This window comes from Anser anser (assembly GCF_964211835.1).
Source record: "Anser anser genome assembly, chromosome: 1".
NCBI classification, from domain to species: Eukaryota; Metazoa; Chordata; class Aves; order Anseriformes; family Anatidae; genus Anser; species Anser anser.
The window spans coordinates 101945860-101964354 of record NC_139720.1 but is presented as its reverse complement, the minus strand read 5'-3'; the positions used below and the strand labels follow the sequence as shown (position 1 = coordinate 101964354).

The 18495-nt window shown below is 49.7% G+C and overlaps 1 protein-coding gene across 1 annotated transcript; it reads left to right on the top strand.

Annotated features, from left to right (window-relative positions):
* Nucleotides 1–1638: 1638 nt before the first annotated feature.
* Nucleotides 1639–18424, top strand: ACRBP (acrosin binding protein; the record flags this gene model as incomplete). Its single annotated transcript, XM_083824506.1, has 10 exons — nucleotides 1639–1657; nucleotides 4193–4729; nucleotides 8837–8931; nucleotides 9073–9181; nucleotides 9744–10149; nucleotides 16754–16886; nucleotides 17088–17267; nucleotides 17372–17530; nucleotides 17603–17689; nucleotides 18285–18424. The coding sequence occupies 10 exons, from the start codon at nucleotides 1639–1641 to the stop codon at nucleotides 18396–18398; spliced, it is 1839 nt and encodes a 612-aa protein (XP_083680632.1). The 3' UTR covers nucleotides 18399–18424.
* Nucleotides 18425–18495: the final 71 nt, after the last annotated feature.

Here is an 18495-nt window from a genome sequence, read left to right as displayed (position 1 = left end):
ACTAGCAGAAGAAAACAAAGTGTGCTATCTTTCTTTCAAAAGACAACTGAAGGAAATTTCTCCAACTCTGTTGCCTAGTGGTTACAGTATCAGGAGACACATAGCTGTTTTTATCAAATAAAATGCATTTCATTTACGAAAATAGTCCAACATCTTGATTAATTTATGGTAATTTATATTTATTCTTCCGAATGCATAAAAGAAATTAAAACATTAGTTTAAAAAAAGCATAATATTTTTTTGCCCACATCTTAAGGACAGGCAAACCTGTGATAAACACTAAGCTAAAGCCTAGTTTGAAAAAATGTTCTGTAAATTGCCTACTTTGGGCTGTTTTTTGAGGATTTAATTTTTGCACAATTTAGTTTTTGTACAATTTAATTTTGGTGGATTGGGTCATTGCCACTAAAGGGATAACTCATTCAAAGCTGAAAACCAAGCTGGAAGGAAAAAAAGGTTGGAATTATTTTTCACACATCAATGACAAGCATTCAGAAAAAGTATGAGACAATGAGATTTCCTTGTTCTGAAAGCCTGAAGGACTCTAATTATTTGCCACAGAGAGATTTAGGTGGGAAGGGGCCTCTGGAGCTCTGTAGCACAACCCCCTGCTTGCGCTAGGACTAACTGTGGTAAGGTTTTTCTTGCCCTAAAAAGACAAGAGCAGTTCATTCAAGCATTCTTGTATGAGCCCACTCCATTTTAGGTTGTATTATTAATTCACGAAACCATTTTTAAATACTGTTTTTTGCAATCAATTAAATATTCCATTTTCTAAATGACAAGGAAAAAAATGCTTCATTCATTATTTCCTAACAAAATAAAATGTAAATTAGGTTTCTGGATTAATGCACATTATAACTGTACTGTGCCTCTATAAATGTGAATAGATTAACATATCCACCAAGTTAAAATGAGTGCTAATCTTAATGTAAAGGCTATATTTATCAGCACATTCGAATAGCTCTCACTCAGTGACAGTAAACCTACAAAAATGAAGTGCAACTCAGAATGAAGATTAGGTAACCTGTTATTAAAGCCATCAGTTCATATCATTTTCGTTTAATTCATCACACTGTCTAATGCTTTTGTCGTTGGAGGTGGAGATGCCAGCCCTGCTCTGAGTGAGATGGTACCCGCATCCCTTCCCACACGGCTGTGGCTACCAGGAGGATGTGTTCAGCACAGGGCTACCGGGCAAGACACTGATTCTGTAATTCCTACCTGATCTTTGCAACCTCCATCTTTTTGAGTTTCCCGAGCTGGCAGGACATCCTCTCCCCTAATCCAACCCCCACCCCCCAGTGCAACTCATGTAGCTGACACAGTCTAACAAACGTGGCCACTGCTGAGCAGAGGGGAAGGATCACCTCCCTTGACCTGCTGCTGATACTTTGCCCAATGCAGCCGAGAATACCATTAGTCTCAGCAGCAAGGGCACATTGCTGGCTCATGTTCTACTCAGTGTCCACCAGGACCCCCAGGTCTTTTTCTGTGGGGCTGATTTCCAGTCGAGTGGCCCCCAGTGTGTGCTGATGCCTGGAGTTGTTGCTCCCCAGGTGCAGGACTTTGCACTTCTGGTTGAACTTCAGGATGCTCCCGTCAGCCCACCTCTCCAGCCTGCTGAGGTCCGTCAGGATGGCTGTGTGGCTCTCTGGTGAGTCAACCTCTCCCCCAAGCTTTGTGTCAGCGGGGAATTTACTGAGCACACTCTACCCCACCATCCAGCCCGTTAATGAAGGTGCTGAACGCGACTGAACCCAGTACTGACCCACTGCTCATCACTGGCTTCCAACCAGACTTTGTACCACTGATCTCTGGGCCCAGCAGTTCAGCCGGTTTTCAACACAGTTCACTGCTTGCCCTTCCAGCCCATACTTCAACAGCGTCTTCATTAGGATCTTATGTGGAAGAGTGTCAAAGGCCTAGCTGAAATCCAGAAAGAGTATTCTAGCTGTATTTGCCATCTCTGGTCACAGCCTTTAGCTGTCTTGTGCTGAAGGCTGTGCACCACACACCATGCACCTGCACGGGGCAGAGTGAAAAGAAATAGTTGGGGAAGTGCATCATCATGTCATGTTCAGCACGTTTCTGTGCACTCACCTTGATCCTGGGATGCTTGCTATCAGCCCAGTGAAGGAAGGGACAATATTCCCCTTGTAGCAGAGGAAGAAGGGCTTGTAAGCTACAGTCCTGGGGTTTTCAAGAGGTTTTCAAGCATTGCTGCTGTTAGTGGTGTTTGTGGGCACAGCAATCAGGTAGCTACAAGGAAAATGCATCTCCTTTCCTTGTAGCAGCAGTGTGTTGCTATTCTGCTGCTGTGTTTACCTACTGCAGCAGTAAGGTGTGCTGTAGGCCCGGGGGTTACATCAGTATACGTAAGCTCGCTGAGCTCTGACTAGTGCAGGAACATGGTCTGCTGGGAGCTCGGTCTTGTGGTGGTCCTGAAAATCAGGTCACAAATCTGCCTCAGTGCATAAACGATACAGCTTGTGGTGGTGCAGCCTTACAGGTGCCAATTTAACTCTCAGATATCAGGAAATACTGGAATTAATATCACTCTCGTGCTTCACTTCACAGACCACTGTCATTCCCTAAGGAATAGACACCACCACCACCCCAGCGTGGTGCATTGATGACTCCTGTTCAAACTCCTGTTTCTCCTGTCCTCATCCTTGCCCCAAGGATAAATTATTCTTTGCAGAAACTTGCAATACAAGTGTCCCGTAGCCACATGGCACAAGCACAGCTGAAGGGCAGAGCAGTTTCTCCTGCACTCACCGTCTCTCAACCCTGCCCGGTACACACTGCAGTTCAGTTTCCCCATGCACCTGTGGACCATAAGAGCTTTCTGAAGGATTTTTGACAACCTGAACCAAATCCAGGGTAGTCCACAGAAGTAAGCTGGGCTCTGGGCCTGAGCAAGCCGCTTTAAGTATGTGGGAAGTACAAAGCAGCCAACCTGTCCTCACATCACTAAACACCATCTTAACACCTTAGCTACTAGAACATCAACCACGGATGATCTCCTTGTCAGCTCCTTCATCTTCTGCCTTGCATTTGAGCTCTCAGTGTATGTTCAGAGACTCCAGTCCATTCATTCATGTTTCCTGTTTCTGTATGCCGTAAAATCTGAATAGGAGCTCCTGTGATAACACTGCATGTCATGCCACACTGGTGTGCTTCCCTAGGTAATCAGTTTCTATCAGCCACTGAGGTCAGCATTACATTCCCTTGTGAAGCTGCTCAGTGATGACAGAGCTCAGCCTGGGCTCCTTTGTCACCAGGGAGCAGAGGTGATTAACACAACTGGGGAGCTGAGGGTGCTAGAGTTGTCTAAAATCAGCTAACAAGCAATGCATCTCAAGCTCAGCAAGAGGAGATGAGGAATCACATAAACCTTGTGAGCTGCAGCAGTGTCACCTATTTAATGAGTGGCAAGAGATAGCTGAAAAATTGTCTCTGTGTTTGTAAGGAGCTGTGAAAACATCCTAAAATTCAATGCTATTGTTAAATGGTTGGCTTTTTGGAACTGTTGCCTTCCTGCTCCTGGAGCAAATGACATCTTGTCTCCTGTAAGGAAGCGCAGAGCTACGTGCTGTTGGCAGATGCTTTTGCAATGCATGGCTGCAGTGATCTGAGCTTTCACCTCGTCAGCCTGCATGGCCACTGGGGTTACTGGCAGATGATGCCCCACACTTGCAGCTGGTGCACCCACAGTGCTCTCTGCAGCTGCTGCGCAGAGCAGAGCGGCTTGAATCTCCTGGGGTTTGCACTAGGAACAACTTCTTCAGGAGCACCCTGCTATGCTTACACCTCCTTTGGGCTGTCCGACACTGTCTGCTGTGCTGGCGGCTCTCAGCCCAGGCTTCTGGATTGCTCCTTGTGCTTGCCTTGTCACCATGTCCCCGGACAGCTGCTCTCTGCCCCAGCTCCTTCATCTCTTGTGGCGTGGTGGTGCCAAAGCCCCTTCACACCCCCACATCACCAGCCTGCGCCTCGGGTCCCCTGCATTGCTCATCCCAGTGCCCACCAGCCCTTCCCACCCCCTGGTTCCAGGGGGGGCTCATGTCCCCTTGTCCCCGGTGTCCCAGCTGTGACACCACCGCCTTCTCATTCCGCTGCTGCCAAGGACACCAAGCAGAGGGGTCAGCAGGACAGGGGTGCTGAGGAGAGGGGCAGAAATGCTGAGGCTGCCCTCCCTGGTGGGTGAGTGACCCCCCCAGCTGCTGCCCAGCCTCCCAGGGGCATCAGCAGGGCCTTGGGACACCATACCCAGGCTGGGGGGACCTTGGAAGTCCCTGTGCTGTCCTCTCCAGCTCATACCTCCTCCTGCCCCATATCTCTCACAAGACCACCCTGCTGGACCTGAACTGCCTTCCAGTCCTGCCAACAGTCCTTGGTGTGCTGGGCAGGGCTGCTCGTGGTGAAGGGGGCATCTGGGAGGGGTGGGCAGCAGAAGCTGCGCCGTGGGCACCTCCGGAGGCACCAGGCAGACAAGTCCCTGCTGTCTCCCCAGGCCTGCTGATCTGGCTGACGTCTGCTGCTGTGCCACCCGTGCCTCCCGCAGGCAGCCCCCTGTCTGACAGCGAATACCAGCTCTTCTTCTCCAGCCTGCGCCCACCCTGGAAGGCCCAAGTGTCCTGCCACCTGCGGCAGGTATGGGGCTGCCTCAGCCCCGCCGTCCTGCAGCTGGACCTGCAGGAGAACCATGGCCACGTCCCTGAAGGTAGGGCACTTGGGGCTCACCCCACCTCCCGAGGCAGTGGCAGATGCCGCCCCAGCTGTCACCAGCTGCCAAAACGCCACCAGATTGCAGGAACAGTGGTGGAATGGGCCCTTTGGTGGGTGTGTAGTCCAAATTCAAGCTTAGAGCAGGACAGTCCCAGCACTAGATCACCGTTGCTTTGTGCAGATAAATTTTGGAAACCTCCAAGGGTCGTTTCATTTCCCCTCTGGTCACACCTTCCAGTGCTTCTCCTAGGTTACCCACCTTTAATTCCACCCTCGGTATGCTTCCTTTTTGTGTTTGGGTTTGGCAAGGAGCGCTCTGTTCATCCACACAGGCCTCCTGGTGCACCACTCTTAAGCCTGGAGGAGGTGATTCTTAAATATTCACCAGCTTTCTTGGGCCCCTCTTCTGGAGCCTTATCCTATGGGCAGATCTTTCAAGAGGCCCCTCATTATCGGTGGGTGTGAAGTCCAGCAGATAATCCCTTCTCATTAACTCCTCCATGACTGGGAGGAGGAAGCTATCATCAGTACAATCCAGGAACCTCCTGTAACACTTATGCCCTGCCGTGTTGTCCCTCCAGCAGTTTTTGAGATGCCTGAAGTCTCCCAGGAGGACTAGGGCCTATGAACGTGAGGCTACTCTTACCTGTCTGTAAACTAGGGCCTTCCACCTGACTAAACAAGTGCAGCTTCCCCGGCACCTTTCCACAGGTAACAGGCTGAAGCTCTGGCCACACCGATGGCCCTTCACCCAGCTCTTCAGTTCCTCCACACCTCCATTGAACTGTGTGTGGTGGGGAGGCAGGGAAAAAGTAAAATAACAGCCGCCACCTCTTTCTGAAGCACACTGAGTCTCGTTGGCTCTTCCTAACAGTTCATCTTATGAACTGAACAGCTCTTTCCAGCTAGATCTAGGGTTTAATTCAGAAGCTTGATTCATAGGTTCTCATAGGCCCTTAAGAAACCGTGAGCTGATAAGCTGCTTTTTTAAGTGTTTAACATCTCAGTAGACGAGAAACATCCCAGTTCAGAAAGTGCCATAGCAACAGCACCCTTTAAATCTCTGCAATCATCCTTTCCCTGAACCCCTGCATCAGTGAATTTAAGTGGCATAATTATATCTGTGCAGCTGAAAAACTTGGGACTACTTCTGTTGTATTTTTCTTCAGAGAGAAAAAAAAATAGGAACAATTTTCTCATTAAAAATATGTCTTTATATTTAGCTATGAACGTCAATGAACTGAATGATCAGCCAACTGTCTGTGCTTATTTGGACTGCAGCTTGAGGGCAACTATTTCTTGCCTGCCTCTGCAGCTGTGTCAGGGGAATGGTTCCATCCTGCATTGCCAGACCCAGGGACAGGTCCTGGGCTGCTCCCTCACTTGCTGGCACCTGCAGTCCATGATACCAAGGCTCTGGGTGCCACAGGGCTGCTGCTGGTTCTCCTCCAGGCAATGTCTGTCACCCCATCACTGTGGACCTCTGGGACACCATGGTTGGCACGGCAGTGCTTGGAGATATTCCCGCTGCTGCTCTGGGACCCTCTCTCCTCGGCACGTGCACGGCAGGCCAACCCACAATGCTGTAGGCCAACCACTTTGGTCCTTACCTGTCTCACTCTGGAGCCTCCTTCATCTCCCTCACAGCAGGGACTCACTGCTGAGGCCACACGAGCAGCTTAGCTCCTGCCCGCTGGGACCTGCATAGTCCCAGGCATCCTCACTTCTGTAGGGACATGCTTCGGGAGCCTAGGGGTTAACTTGGTAGGGCATGTGCCCTCACATGTTTTTGTCTATACTGCCCTCACAGATAACTGACAGTGCTTTCTAATTCCAAATATTCATGAGCATTAATCGTGCTTCGCATGTGTGGCACTCAGGAAAGCTGTTATGTTGTATTTTAAACATGGAAAGTGCACACATAACCTTTCAATGTTCTTTGCCATGGAAGAACCGAGTCAGGATGATGTTTCCCTAATGAGTGTATGAAAACATCTTGGCTGGCTCCACCTTTCAGTGAAGGTGAAATTGTTAATTAATTGTTCTTGTTCCATGGAAGTACCCAGTGCTGGGAGATCCTGCACATGGACTTGGCCACAAAGTCCAGAGCGAGGGCCTCCTGACATCCAACAGGAGTTGCAGCTGCTTGCAGCAAGCAAATGGGCAGGGAGAGCACAGGAAAGAAGCAAAAGATCTCATGGATTAAATTAAACATATAATAGTGGAAGGGCTCCTCTTGGCAAAAAGGTCAGAGGATTCAAAGAAAGGGCAAAGGGCAAGGGGACTGTCAGGCTTGTTCCCATCACATTGGGCATTTTTCTGGTAGACGGCTGAAATTCTGCTTTTGCTAGTGAATCTGTATGCTTGGCACAAGGGAAGAGGTATGATTTAGGCAGGGTTAATGCCTCCTGCTTATTGCATGGCATAGGGCCACTTCTCAAGTAATCAGCCCAAAGTGCACTTAACACTGGTGTTTTCTGCCTTTCATGTATTACGTGTTTCTCACTCACTTTGAAGACTGCTGTCTTATTCACCATGTTGTCTGTATCTGCCTTTACTTGGTGCAAAAGGTCTGTATTCCCTGATTTCAATTTCCCTGATTTCAGGCCGTTATCATGTTTGTAGCTCTCGTCCTGTCCATTGCTTTTGCCAAAATTAACAACCAAATTCAACTCTAAGCTAAAAACAAAAGAGCACGGGATGCTCTGGTCTCTGCACAATTAATGCCTAAAAATTTGGTTTCAAGGGCAGTGTGATATGCCAATTACTACACGCTTGGCAATAAATGGGGGGAGGAGAGAGAGCACCTGACTGTGCAGCGTGCTGTGGCTGGCTTTGAGCACAAGGTGAGATGCTGCCACGTGCTTCTCCTGCATGCAGAAGTACAGGAGACACAATTACACCTCCACTGTTTGGCTGCCATGCGCCTACTAGTGCATGGGCCCTCGTTAGAGTGCCTTTGTCTGATCTAATTCCAGCTGCCTATAGAGCTGAATAACGATGGACTGAAAAATAGGCACTCACATTATGAACAAAAGATGTACAAGTGTTTATATTATGAACAAGATGCACACTGGGAGAGTAGCAAGAGCAGTGTAATTTCACTGCTAAACTCCTCCATCTCCACCAGCACGTGACCCTCACTGGCAGGCCTTCATGGGACACTCCTGTGGTCACCACGTTGTTTTCTGAGGGATCCTGAAGAGATACTCTTCTCTCTAAAGTTTTCTCCACCTGCTTGCATGTAGCTGGGCTGGGGGTGTAGTGCTTTGATGGGACCACAGGGGCTTCTTCTGGACTCCAGAGGAGCCAGGAGGATCATGAGCAGCTCCTCCACTCTTTCTGGGCTCACAGCCAGCTGCAGGGAGTGGGCAGGATGGCTGGAGGAGCTTGTGGGGCAGGTCTGGAGGCAGAAGACAGACCGAAATGGCAAGCACATAGAGCCTGAGGCTCTTCTGTGGGAATGAACAGACACAGGGATGAGCAGAGCAATCCTGCAGGGAACACAAAATTACCCCCTTCCCAAAATCTCCCAGGGTTTTCGTCTCTCCTGCATGACCTTGGCTCTCCTGCAATCACTGCAGGAAGAGCTGCAGCTTTTGACCCAGTAAGGTCAGCAGTACCTTTCAAGGCACAGGCCTGATCCCGTCATCACTTAACCCATCACACCATTACTTGCCTTTTTTTCTTTTAAGCCTTCAAGGACTATACTCCAGGTGGCCCTGCTTCAGCAGGGGTTTGGACCAGATGACCTCCAGAGGTCCCATCTAACCTCAACCATTCTGAGATTTGTGAGTAAAAACAGAGACCTTATCAGGTCCTGGAAACAAGAGGTTTGGATTTATGTAAAAAGGAAGATACCATGTGAAAAAGGGCAGATGGATGAGCTGAACCCCTGGATGGTGAATAGGGAAACAAGTGACATGAAATCTTGGTGGTTTTAACAGCACAACGCTGTGATCTCCACATGGGGGCAGACACCTCTGACTCCCCGTTCAACCACAAGCATGCTCTGAAAATACACATCTGAGAGGTGCCAGTGTTCATGCTCAGGCCAAGGGACGTCCTGTCCCCACCTCCCCTGTCTCTCACCCGTCTCTAGGACCCGTCTGCTCTGCCTTCCCGGAGGCACGGTGGTTCCAGACCTTCTGCCAGTTCGCACAGTACCGCTGCTCCAAGCACAAATTCTACATCAAGGTGAGGAGCGGGGCTGGGGTTGGGAGGTACAAGTGTCTCCTGCGAGAAGGAAGGTGCCGGCTTTAGGAGAAAGGAGCCCAGGTTGGGGTGAGAAGGAAAGTAAGAGGACACGGTAGTACTCTAGTTTTTCTCTCCACTCAGCGAATCCCATGTCCGAGTTTCTCTCCTCCAAAAGGCCTTCTTCATCCAGCAGAGAGACTTCATGCTGTGGGCTTCCAGGCGAAGGATGAAAGCTCCCCTACAGATGGAGGTATGACTGTACTGGGATGCTCTGGGTGCCTCTGCTTGCCTGCTGACTGCCCACAGCTACTCTTCCCTGTAGAAAATCTTGGTATGAGGTTTGGGCCCATGGTATGCTGTGGGACTGGTGGACATACAGGTGGGAGCACGCCAGCACATGGCTTAGGGAATCCCCTCTTCTGTGCAGGTGATGGAGCACAGGCAGCGGTTGCTCAGAGAGGTTGTGGAGCTCCCCCGCCCTGGGGATCTTCAAAAGCCTCCTGGACATGGCCCTGGGCAACCTGCTCCGGGCGTCCCTGCTTGAGCAAGGGATGTGGACCAGAAGGCCTCCAAAGGTCCCTGCCAGCCTCAACCCTTCTGTGATTCCATGAAGGGTCACAAGACTGGCAGAAACCTTCCCAGTCCCACATGTGTATGCATAAGTGCAGCAGCAGGAAGCATGTGTGCTGACTGGTCACAGCTATGGGGAGGCAGCTTTCTGTCTGGCCCCAGAAAGGTGCCCTCCACCTCCCGAAGAGCAGACACAGAGGCCAGCTCTGGTCCCCAGCCTTCCTGTCCTGTTCTCTCCCCAGCACTGGAGCAGGCACCTCTTTCGCCCACTGACATCCATCTGCACTCCAACGTGGACATGCTCCTGAAGTACTCCTACGCGCTGTCAAGCCAGAAACCCTTGGCGAGGAAGCTCCCCCTAGCCCTGCCAGAGGTGCCGAGACCCTCGCGGGACAGGGGGCTGCCTGAGCCCCCACCAACCCTGCCGGTCCCGGCCCCCCCGGCCCCCTCACCATCCCACAGCCAGGCAGAGCGAGCCTGGGAGCGCCGCCTGCAGCACAGCGTCCGGCAGCTCATCAGCTTGGCCCTCACCTTGGAGACCTCGGCGGGCATGGAGGACTCTACGCCAGACCCCAACACCACGTCAGACCCGGGGAGCGTGCCCAGCGATGCCAAGGAGGGGATGCAGGAGGAGGCCCCCCGAGGCAGGTGAGGGGGAGACCCAGCTCCTCACCTGGTGGGGCGCTGGTTGCTGTATGCCGTGCATGCAGTCCTCAAAGGGAAATGTTCCTGGCCTGGCGATGTGAGTAAAGTGCCTTCTGACCGTGCCTGAGATTCAGTCAGGGCTTTATCCTATGCACGTGTCCCATGATACATCCCCATCCTGCAGCCAGCTGCGCGGTGTAATCACCCCTGCGCCCATCCGCCTCCCAGCTCATGTCTGCTGGCAGTGTGAGCAACCTGCAGAAGGAGGCTTCTTGCGGTCACAGGTCTTTGGGACACTGGGATGCACCACTGTCTGCCTGTGCTCACCTCCATGCAACATCAAGCAGGTGTTTCCTGAAACAGCCTGGTTTGAGGAGAGCCCTGAGCCGTGCTCTGTCCTCACACAGACAGAACTAAAGCAGCCCAAGAAAGAATTAAAAACCAGGAAACAGAGCTGGGAGCACAGAGCAGGCTGGCTTGGCAGGACCAGTGCTACTCCTGTTTTGAACCTTTCATACTTTGTGGTGGAGGACCACTTCCTCTGACTGTAATGCAAAGATTACTTTGCTTACCAAAGTCATAAATGGGCTGTCCAAATGTGATTTTCATAGATAAGTAATTTTGGTTTCACTTTGTTGCGGGCCAGTGATATTCCTGTAAGTACATCAGTTTGTGCGTGATTGCACACATGTTTTCTACTGAAAACACTGCATGCTTCTACAGTTGAGCCTCAGATCCCGCTTCTACATGCAAAAATAAATTGAAGCATATCGTTGAAACTATAGTTGTTCCCGTACAAGGCTGCAGCTTATGTCATCCTCCTTCCTAACATTGTAGGAGGCTTTTACTGCCCAGCAAATATCTCCTGGCGTATGTACGCTAACGCAAAGTTACGTTTCGTTGAAGATACGTTCATCTTCCCTGCCACAGAAATTGAGCCTTGCTCTGATTTAGTTATATTGGGATTACCGAGGGACTGCTGTGATTACAGATGACACTCGTTGTTCTGCTGCAGAGTTCCTCAAAGGCACTAATGCTGACTGTGTCTGCAGCCCGACAGCCGAGCCCCATCAATCATGCTAAGCAAAGCTTAAATTCAAGTGAGATAAAAAAGTGAGCTGGGCTACGCCTGTCGGCTTTACTGCTCACCACATCCTGTCTGCACACAAGGGGACTTCAGCACATGACCTGAAACAGGAGCAAAATGCTCTGAGGCATCTCCACTCCAGCGAGAGTGATAGTGACGGGTGGGACTGGTCAGCACGCACGGGTGCTGTTCAGCATCTGGTTTAACATCGGGTGCACACAGTTGTGACGGGGCAGAGAAGCCAGGGCTGCACATCTTCTGCAGTCATATGTCTAGCAGGATATCCACCCCGCCTTGCTCGGCCCTGCTTGTGGCAGCTGCTCTGTGGTGCTTGGTGAAGCTAGCTGTGACCTTTAGAGAGAGAGAGATGGCAATTATATCAAAATAGAAAGGTGAAAAACTCACAGCACACTTTTGTGGTAGTCCTGTTAGCAGTGATTCATTGTGGGGGAAAATACATGTCTCTTATTACATTTATTTATTTATTTTATTTCCTTTGTTGTTGTTGTTGAAAATTTGGCTGTTTGGTAAGTCCAGGGCCCGTTAATTGTTTCCATATCGTCACTCTGTGTGGCTTACTTTGAAGAGGAGTTAGGTCTCATGGTACAAAGGATCCAGGATTCACCAGGCGAATGACAGGGAACTGGCTGCCCTGCCAGCACTTGGAAACCTCAGTTCCTAGAAACCAGAGCCTCCTATTTAACAAGGACCTGGCTGGGCTTTTGCACTGGTTAGCATTTGCAACAGGAACTTCAGGCAATGTAACGTCAAAAGTTTACCTCAAAGTGTAACTGCTTAAAGAATACAAATTGTCCCACAGTCTGCACCCGCTAGCTCTTGGCCAGGTGTTATGCCCCTTTCTTCCAATGACTCCTGCACCAGTTTACCTGCTGCTATCAGCCAGTTGGCTTGTCTTCTTGGCATCTGGGCCATCCGCAGGCTGCTAAGGCATCGCTGGGACTTTAATTGTCAAAGGTGATGTCAGGTGGCCAGAGATCCCCTTAGTCAGCTCACGAAGAATTAGAGAGATGTTTTTCTATAGTCACTGATTCAAAAAGATTTATTCTTAATATGTACTGTTAGAAAACCCTTCTCTGTTCTGAATGGGCTGGAACATATTGCTCCAGGTGACACAACACATCAACAAAGACTTTTTGGCTTCACAACATTATAACCATACGATGTATTGTATGGGTATGCTTTAAAAAAAAAAGTAATCTACTTTTCTGTCTGAGGCTGTTAACATCGTCTTTTCCCTTAGTGGTTTTAGTTTCCTACAGCAACCCACACAAGTCAGAAGTCATAAAGTGCTGGAAAGCTGTTTGCTCCTTATCGTCTTTTCTGCTTGCCTCACGCAACCAGCTAATATGAGGGAGGTTCAGCAGCTGAAAGTTAATGGCCCAAATCCTTGTCATTATGTTGAGGGAGAAGTGGATGTTGTCAACCATCCCTCTTCAGAGATGCCACATGAAGTGAAGTAGGCTGTGCATGCGTCACGCCATGTCTTGAGTTGCTAAAACAGCATGGGCTGTCGTCCGAAGTTTTCTCTTTTAGCCACTGAGGAATTACTGATCTCAGATGACAGAGTCTTCTCAACTCTATTTTTTTAGAGAGAGAGGTAGCAGCAGGGGGCTTCTCTGAGCACCACGTTGCCAGCTGTGGTGCCAGGAAACCAGCGGTGGCCCTGGGTGCGCCCAGAGCCTTGGCGTCACGGACTGCAGGTGCTGGCAAGCAAGGGAGGAGCCCAGGACCTGTCCCTGGGTCTGGTGATGCGGGATGGGAACCATTCCCCTGTTACCTCTAAGCTGCTTTCAGGGGCTAGCTGTCACTTGGGGATGTTGTAGAGTTACCTCACCCACCTGGTGCTAGTAAACCAACACACAAACGTGCAGCCGTTGTGGCCAGAAAGCTTCGCAGCGGAGATGTAGAACAGAGATAGAGCAGGAAATGGATGTGAAATAGAGAGCAGCAGAATTTCTTGGTAACCTCGGGCAGATGGCACGACTCAATTTCCTGGATGGGTGAGCGGATGCTACAGACACAATTTGTGTGCTTCTGCAAACATGGCCAACAGCAAAGTGTCAGCGGGCAGTGCTCAGGAGTATGAGGCTTTCTGACCTGGGTGAAGAGATCAGACTCAGAACAGACTCTGTTCTGAACCAAGTAGGTCATCAACATTCAGCAGATGTTTTATTGCTGCTTATGAGCTACTTATGGAAGCACTCTTCCTAGAAGAGGCTGGAGCTGAGTTCCCTTTTACTGCCCCTTTTCCTTGCAGTCCTCTATTTGCATCTTGTTTGGGCAGCACTTGCTGGACTGGTGCACGTGCAGGAGCAAGCAAAGGCTGTTAAGCCCGTTTAGTAACAGTCACATTCTCAGCTTTAGGTTGTTAATTATTTGCTTTATTATTTTTTTTTAAAGTATAGAAAGCTGGACAGTTTTTCTACCTTGTTGAGGAAAACACCAGAGCTATTCATACGATGTTTAATGACTGTTAATATGCCTCTCACTTTAATGGCTTGATCATCCTGGTTTGATGAAGAAGCAATAAAATCAAAACGTGTCACTGGCATAACAAGTGAGCAGTAGAACAAGAGGCAATGATGATATATTTGCGGGTAAATCGTTTCAGGTAATTTTTGGAGAATAATGTCAGGTCATTAATCAAATTTGTGAGTCCCACCAAGATGACCCAGCTAATTTACCAGTTTTTTAAGGCCAAGATCCAACTGTGAATGAGCAGTCAGACTTCTGAGTGCTGGCAGGGACTCCCTTCAGCTGTCACGGGTTTATCAGCACAGCGGACAAAGAAATCTGGATCTCATGGGCTGCTCTGCAGCAGCTGCTTGAAAGAGAGAAACTGTAAGTGTTAGGTAATTCCCACTCAAAGAGCAATTCTCTATGGAGGAGAAGTGCTAGGTGTGCCTGCAGGCTGTGCCTGCTTCCTCTTCTAGTGAAGTCCAGCATCCAGTCACAGTAAAATGCTGAGAGGGTTTTATTAAACAACCACAGACAGGGTTTTCATGTGGGATCAGTACAGACCAGAGGTATTTTTTGCTAAAATTTCAAAAGCTTTCCTGTGAGTGTTTACAGAAGAACCAAGAAAAAAAAGATCATATGGAGTCAAGGGATGCAGGAGTAGACATAAGGGTCTTGCGGGTTCTGGAAGTGCTGTCTCCAGGATGAGCAGACTTTGTTTCCCTTTTTTTCACTGGCACGTTTTCATTCTTTCCAGCTGTGTCTGTTACTGCTGTCCTGAATTTGCATTCTTTTGTCTTTTCTGAGCTCAGATCTTCCCTCCACAAACATATGACCAGGTTGTTCACAGTGTGGTGCATTGCAGTTATATATGCACAGGCTTGCAATGCATAGATTTCTAGGTTTTGAACTGCCCTCATTTTTCCAGTGGATGTTGTTGATGTGCGGTGGGTTGGCGCCGCTGCAATTTGTTCCTGTGTCTGTATCCTCGGAATACCATTTGCAGCCTGTCCAGGGTGCAGCACAAAAATGTGTGTTGAAACAACAACTTCTCTTGTCTCAATGCAGGCTCAAGCAGCATCTGCAGCACTGTGATAAGACAGGTTTGACCATAATGTCTTTTTTTAAAAATTAGCATGGAGGCATTCATGATATTTTCGACGACTGAGATTTTCCAGGTTCTCTTGTACCTAAATGAGAGTGATGCCTTCAGAGATCCTGACATGCTCATTTGCTGCTGCTTAGTGTGAGCTGTTTGGGCACAGGATCACTTGCTTCTGACTTGCTGCAAGTGCAGAGTATGTGCCGTGAACTCCTTCGCCCTTGGCAGGCCCTAGGGATCTCTTAGGGCTGGACCTCATGCAGCCTGCTGAGCTCTTGCTCTTGTATGCATGTGTGATGGACTGCACACAATTCCTGTTATGTACGTACACAGCAAACAAGGCAAATGCTCATGTACACCTGCACACATATCCAGTGCATGTGTCCTCTTAAGCAGGTGCACAAAACCTCTTCCCAAGTCCTAATGCTCACACATATTTGCAAGAGCACACACAAACACAGTGCAAATGCCTGGCATTCACACGTTTCAGCACATACAGTATAAACTGCTCCACTGTGCATGGATCTGTGAACACCAGTTGCTCCTTACAGCACTTTATCTTCTCGCAGAATGTAATTGCAGGAGCTTATTGGCAGGGAGATTGATCTCTTTTGTCCTTCAGATCTGGCAAATTTTCCTGATGCCCAGCGCAGGACACATAGAGCCATGCCTGGGGATCCCTGAAGAAAAAACAGTATCCCATGGCTGAGCTATAGCCCCCCTCCTGACTGAAATCTGGGATATCTTTATCAATCTTTAGCCGAGCCACAGATAAACTGTCTCATAAGCTGCTCTCATGGTAAACATCCTTCATTTCATGCAGCTAATTTCTGATTTGAATTCATCTCACCCTGAATTCCAGTCGTTATAAGTCATTGCTCTTCATCTGATGAAGAACAGAGCCTTCCGTCTGACCTCCACCTTGGTAAAAGGACAGACTGACTGACTGGCCACTCAACAGTGCCTTTGCTCAGCTAAGTCCAGCTTCTTCAGCTTCTCACTTTCAGCGAAATTTTTCCAGGCCGTAGGAAATCTCGTCTTAATGACCTCCCTCCAGGTTCTCCACCTATTTCTTTTCTCTTTAAGGCTAATCTGAAGGTCTCCAAGAAGTCTCAGTCAGTCTTAGGACAAATCCTCCATACAGGTTAGCTCATGCATGGATTTTAAGAACATTTTAATATAATTAATTGCTGCCTTTTTCTTCTTACTTTCTGCCAGATAAAAAAAAAAAATATATCTGTTTATCACTGGATTTGTTTCCAGACACAGAAGAGAAATATTTAATGAGTGTTTTTACCTCTTCTGCTTCATTGCTGATAATTCACATGATCCCTGTCTAATACCAGTCTATGATTTCTGCTGTTCCTAAGATGGAAAACATTCTTATTGTCAATATCTGTCCTTATACTGTCCTTAATTTTTCTGCCTTTGGCTTCCCACATCAGTCTGAATGAAAATTTAATTCACCATCATTACCAGTTTATTCCCCTTTCCATCAAAAATATTGTCTCAAGCAGGAGAGAGACTTAATAATTTGTCCATGTCAGACCCCAGTGGGGCTGCCCTGTGATCAACACTCAGCAGGCTCTAACAGAGATCCCTTTGCTGTGCAGTTGGACGGACAGAACTACACAGCAGCTGCTTCAGTGGTACTGGAAAAGTTCCTGAACCTGTGCCTGTCCAGTGCCTCTCACATGTTCCTGAATGCGTTCCCATCCAACATGTTACACAAGCACATGCAGACCCTGCTGACATCCCCACTCCTCTGTGCAGTTTGGCCAGGATTATAAGGTTTCTTCAGGAAGCATTTTGCATTTGGGGTTGCCTTCCCCCATTGCACCTCCTCCTCCCCACACCCCTTCTGTTTTTATCTAAGGGTCTGTCTCTTCAGCTCATGAAAAGGGAAGAGAACTGACTTCCTCCATCCCTTTCTTTGCCAGCCTTTTAGCCCTGAAGAAGAAGGAAGCAGTGATGATCCTGTGCTATGCAGTGCTGGAGGGAATCTGTGTTTCGTCAGTTGTCACCCAGGCCTGGAAGGAGATGGAAGAAAAAATCCTCGGCTTTGGAGATTCGGTAAGGATGCTGAAGTCCATCTTCGCCCTCCGCTGTTTGCAGAGCTCCCTGTAGTACTGACAATGTTCACCAGCACTGCCTTTACAGGTACCACCTCTAGGGAGTAGCTGAGCTGGGTGACTGGGTAGGCAAGACCCAAGCAGGGCTACGGGAGCTCCCCTGCCTCCTTTCTCCCTGACCTCCCCGTTGCACCCACCCTAGGTGTGCGACAGCCTTGGGCGGCGGCACATGGACCTGTGCCCTGACTGTGCCTTCTGCTCACTGAAGAGGGAGCAATGCCAGAACTTCAACAACCTGAGGCGTGTTCACTGCGGGAAAGGCAACTTCATCACCTACATCAACCCCCAGATCTCGGCCCAGCACCAGGCTACAGGCAACAAGGTACTGAGCACCCGGCCTCTGCAGCCGGCCTGTGCGAAGGCAGCCTGCTCTGGGTGGTGGGGAGGAGGAAGAAGCACAGCTCTCTTCATCCCACCCCTTTGCAGACCGGCTTCCCAGAGCCCTACAGCATGCAGTTTTCCCAAGGGCTGCGAGCAGAGTACTGGTGCAGCCAGATAGCCACCCAGGGCTGCAATGACCCTCGTGTGATGCTCTGGCTGCAGGCAGAGTACGCCGCCTTCCGAGCTGGGGACACCCCAAGCCAGGTGGGTGCCAGGTGGGTGCTCCCATCTCTCCTTCTCCTCTCCCACCCCTGGCTTTCATTCCCATCTCCCCAGATCTGCGACTCGGGTGGAGTTCAGCACCCCAGTTACTGCGCCTTCAAGAGCTACCAGTGTCTGCAGCACAGCCTCCACAACCAGAGGGTGAGAAGCAGCCAGTGACCTTGCCTTCTCCTCCAAGGCCCCACATGCTCCAGCCATCTCCAAGTCCCTGCAGAGCTCACTGGTCCAGTGCTTTTCCTTCCAACAGGACAGAATTGGTTGTGTCTGGGAAGGGGGGGGTCAAAATTACTGACCCAAGCACAGAAGGTCTGCTGACATGTAATTGAAGCAGTGGGATTCGTGCAGAGGTAGTAAGAGGTGTCTTCACAGACAGAGGAAGCCGTGGGGAGCCTCCCATCCGTCAGTGACGGATGTTCTTGTATTGCCTCTCACAGAGGAGCATCTCCCCCATATACTGTGTGCTTCCTAGCTAGTAACAAAACCCAGAAACCCCAGAGCAGGACAGAGGACTTACTATCCTGTATGCTGCAGGGAAACACAGTTCAGCTATCATCCACTCCCTAGCACTCTCAAGCAGGCTCTCCCCTCTGGTGGGCTCCTCTCTAGTGTCTGTGACATGGGGAGGGGCTGCCCCACCTCCACGGCTGCTGAAAAATGCCATCCCTCGTGGAGTCCCCTTTGCCAGGGGAAGGATGGGCAGCAGTACCAACCCTATGAACTCAGGCTCTCCTTTCAGGTGGTTCGCCATGGCTGCCTCAGAAACCAGACTTACCAGGTGCTGAGTAAGGAGGAAGGAGAGGAGGAAGTCAGGCGGTGGCACCAGAGGTTCCTCAGCCTCACCGAAGGGTGAGGCACAGTGGTGGGAGATGCACATGAGGCACAGGGCTCCAGAGCAGGCTCTCTGGAGCCGTGGCAATGCAGAGAACCTGGACAGATTCGGACGGCTC